The 4,285-nt window shown below is 33.3% G+C and overlaps 1 protein-coding gene across 1 annotated transcript; it reads left to right on the forward strand.

The window, feature by feature from the left end:
• The first annotated feature begins 1,664 nt into the window (after nt 1-1,664).
• LOC149193718 (uncharacterized) lies at nt 1,665-3,048 on the forward strand. Its single transcript, XM_089404876.1, has 2 exons — nt 1,665-1,804; nt 2,655-3,048. Exons 1-2 carry the CDS (start codon nt 1,754-1,756, stop codon nt 2,790-2,792), a joined length of 189 nt encoding a protein of 62 aa, XP_089261002.1. The 5' UTR covers nt 1,665-1,753; the 3' UTR covers nt 2,793-3,048.
• The last annotated feature ends 1,237 nt before the right edge of the window (nt 3,049-4,285 follow it).

Below are 4,285 nucleotides of genomic sequence, written 5' to 3' on the forward strand. Positions count from 1 at the left end.
CATAATAAGAAGAAAATCAAGATAAACAGTAAACAGCATTTCAAAAATTGTTATCAAGTGTAGAAGAATCTATCTAATGCTTACTGCCCTAGATTCTTCAACACATAGTTTCATGTATTGAGACAAATGATTGGCCAATGTTGTTGGAAAATCGGAAAGGCAGAAAGGTTTTCTTTTGTTGATAATTACTTGTGATTTCTTTGAGTTATTATTGTTTTTCTTATGTTCTTCTTTTATCTTAATTCATCAAGCAATTACCAAAACCAAAACACAAAGATCAAGGACACCAGATATAGGCGCACAACCAAGGCAAAACCCCTATAAAGGGGAAAACCCAGACAAGAACTCTTCCGTCAGTAATTCAAATGAGATAGACCAAGACTTTAGACCAACAGACTTTCTTCCTCCACCAAGTCAGCCTTCCAAGATGATTTAGGAGTCTCTTCTTATCCAACAACTTCAACCCTATAACAATCCATAAATTTCAGCTTCCTAGCAACAGATTTTCAATCTAGTTTCAGGATTGCAGTTTCGATCTAGCAATTTCAATGGCTTCAACCTAGCAGCTTCACAACTTCGACCTTGATGCAACTTCACAACTTCGACCTTGATGCAGCAGCTTCATAGCTTTGACCTTGATGCAGCTTCAAAATTTTGTTGCACATGAGAGAGAGAGACCCAAAAATTTCAATTCCAGCGTCCTTCTTGAACTTCGCACTTTTTCTGCTTTCCAGCTACTGCAATTCGAACTTGTGTGAAATGTCCTCCAAATGAGTTAAGTTGTTGCTTATATATAGTCATCTTAGGTGATCGAATTCTTCTAATGAGGCCGACTTGTCTTTCGTTGAGGCCGACTTGGTGGAGGCCTAATTGACCAAATTCACATTCAAATAATTTTCTCTCTTGACAAAGAATTTCCCAAAAGGGTCCTTTACATTGTGACATGGACAAGGACACTTAAGATAAACCCTAGAAGTCTTCAATGGAGACTCTGACCTAAAAACAATTGACCCAAGCATGAAACCCATGCTTTAATAAGCCAATTTATTTAATAATAAAATTATTTTTTCTTTCTTTTGACAGATACATTTCAAATATAATTGTGAAGACCAACAACAGTTACACTCTTCAACAAATGTGCCCTAAAAAGAAAATAAAAAATATTACATTGAAATATTAGTATTGCGATTATTTTCTTTTGTCCTTGGTTTTGCGGATGGTGTGAATTTTCCCTCTTAGTTTTCCTTCCAATTACCTGAATGATTATTTTCTGTTACGAATTCTTTTGATCAGTATGACAAGTGTTATGTCTTATCATGGGATTCAATGCAAGTGCAAATTTATTGCATTAAATGACGAGGTTTGTATAGCATTTTTTTTGAGGGATGATTTGTCTAGAAGATAATTTAGGGAAAATGACATTGGAGTGTTCTACCTTTTAAAAGGCTTGTTGCAAAGATTATGAGAAAAATATTTGCTAAATTCAACATTAAGGGAATTTCTGTTATAAGACTACTTTATAGTATAATTTTGTAATCTGTTATAAGGGTCCTTTCCAGTATGATTTTGGACAAGGGTGCCGATGCAAAATACATGTGACACTGTCTGTGTGTATATTTGAGGCATTTGACATGTTGCATATCATTCTTTTTATATGCCTCTATAACATTGGGCTTAGTTATTGTTTTTCTCTGCACAGATAAATATCTGGTTGGGCAGACTGTTGCTGGAACGGAGTGATGATATTTACAGAATGAAGGGCCTGCTTTCTGTTGATGGATTTAATGAACGATATGTTTTTCAGGTATGTCACATGTGTCATCAATCTCTAGAAATGCTAATGATTTTATTTTGAACTGTGAGAGTTGGGGTTAAATCATAATGTCTTAATGTGAAGAAATTCTGTAATTGGTTTTGTCAGTGCTTTTGGTTTGATTAACTCCCTTGAATTTCCTCTTTATTGTTAATCAGTTTTGGTTCTCCTTTTGTATTCTTGCCATACTATCATGATCCAGACTGCATGGATCACAAACAAAACTGTCTTGAGAAAAGTTATTAGATATTGGAGTTTTTGGTGATGTGCATAATTGCTTGCACGCATATAAAATTTACTGGTGGTAATCTGTTAAAACTTAATCTCCATTTTGATGACATGGAAGATCATATGGTATACTACGGTCAATGCAGAGAGTTTTTGAAGGAATATTTTAGGCATGACTTTTATTGATCATGTTTATGATTTATCTCCTAAACATTCTGTCTTGTGTAACAAAACCATTCTCACCATTTGAGTATTTATGCATTTTTAGTTTGCCTGCCTCAGCATGCTGTGTATATCTGATAGCAATGTTGTATTCTGGAATACAATTCCTGTCTCCTTTTGCATAATAAGTATGATTGTCTTGAAGTAGATGTAATTTATTTTGTAAAGATTCTGTCTTGTGTAACAAAACCATTTCCACCATTTGAGTATCTATGTATTTTTAGTTTGCCTGCCTCAGCACGCTCTGTATATCTGATAGTAATGTTGTATCCTGCAATACTATTCGTGCCTCCTTTTGCATAATTAGTATGATTGTCTTGAAGTAGATGTAATTTATTTTGTACTTTGCTGTACATTAGTGTAGTTGACAGTTGATCCTCTTTATGTGCAGGGTGTGCATGATCTTTTCCATGGCTCCCCTGACAGAGCATGGGGTTCTGATGAGAAAAGAACAAATAAGATCATATTTATTGGGAAAGACCTAGATGAAGAAGCCTTACAGAAGGGTTTCAGGGAGTGCTTGCATTGATCTTATATTTTGAAATTTGGAGTGTAGCCTGAAGATTTTTTATCATTAAAAGATGAGCATGCCATTGTGGATGGTGCAGTCCTTATAATAGAATTTATCTAGAGAAGGGTTGAAGTTGGAGATGACTTTGCTCATATTCTTATTAGAAATTTGTAGGATGTCAGACCATCAATACAGTGAAATATGAAATGTTGTATGCTGATCCATACAATATTTTTAGCTTTTTGCTTTGTGATCAATGTGAAAATTCTTGCAATGAACCGCCACTTGAGTCTTGGTAAATTGTGCACCTGAAAATTTACCATGCTCTTCATTTCATTCTAGATCAACCACTTATCATATTCTTACCAAATAAATGTCATCTTCTCTTGTACTTAACAGAAATAAATTAAGTTGCCTTGGACATCAATTTTTTTTATTTGCGGGATTAGATTCCACTGAAAGCTTTCCATACATTCAGGAAAAGTAAAGGTTCAGAAATACAAAACCATAACAGCTACTGCTAGCAGTACTGTGACAACCAAACCTGGTTTACCAATCAAATAACCAAAATACTTGGAACATAAAGAAATCTGAAGTAAATATCCAAAATACTTGGGATATAGAGAAATACGTCTAGTATAAAATAATAATATATTGTATAAATGTATGAGAAATGATATGATATGATTGGATTACAAATAATGGTTCTGTATATATACCTAAGTGGGAGTGCCCTTTCATCAAGTGTCATGTCCTTTAGTAGAGACATGTCCATTCATTAGGACGTGTCTTTTCACTAATTATTAGTTATTTGGTTTAAAAAATAATTAATTACTAGTATTTATATTTACATATTTACATATCTATTATATTTATTATATTTCCTCTCTTTAGAAATGTTTTGTTCTCAAAGCATATTTGTGGAAAGGCTTGACGTCTTTTTCCATGGCTTGCAATATCTTTGCATCATTGTCTATTTTTGGAGCTATCATAGTTGGTGATATGAAATGATATGAATGTTTGAGTGTTCAACCATAAAAGGATCTGATCATCCTAATTTAATATCATGTGGAAAGTTGCACTCATAGGATTTCCAAAATGAATTCTTATTATGCAACTTAATTGTATTAACATCCATATTTTTTGAAGATAAGCTAGTTGTTTCTATCTTGAGTGATATTCATACACTAACTGGTTCAGATATTTCTTCTTATGATTTGGATATTGCTGAGTTGTTGTAACATAATTTTCCCTTATCATGCTTGTAGTGTTTCCTTGGTTTACTTTTAATTTATGCTTTTCTTTATCCTGTTGCTTGGTTGGTCACTAGATTTTCACTAAGAATTTTCATTATTTGTACTTTATCATTGGAATATGGTTTTACTTCATTGGATTGACATCTTATTTAGTTGTGATGTTGATTGGATCTGTATTCCTTTCTTCACCACTTGGTTAGCTTTGAACATTTTGATCCTTTCTTCTCGATGAGTTATTTAGATTTTTCTTCCAAT

The sequence above is a fragment of the Pinus tabuliformis genome, chromosome 2_2 (assembly GCF_031772625.1).
Source record: "Pinus tabuliformis cultivar Carrire ecotype Pingquan chromosome 2_2, CPIR1, whole genome shotgun sequence".
Classification (NCBI taxonomy): Eukaryota; Viridiplantae; Streptophyta; class Pinopsida; order Pinales; family Pinaceae; genus Pinus; species Pinus tabuliformis.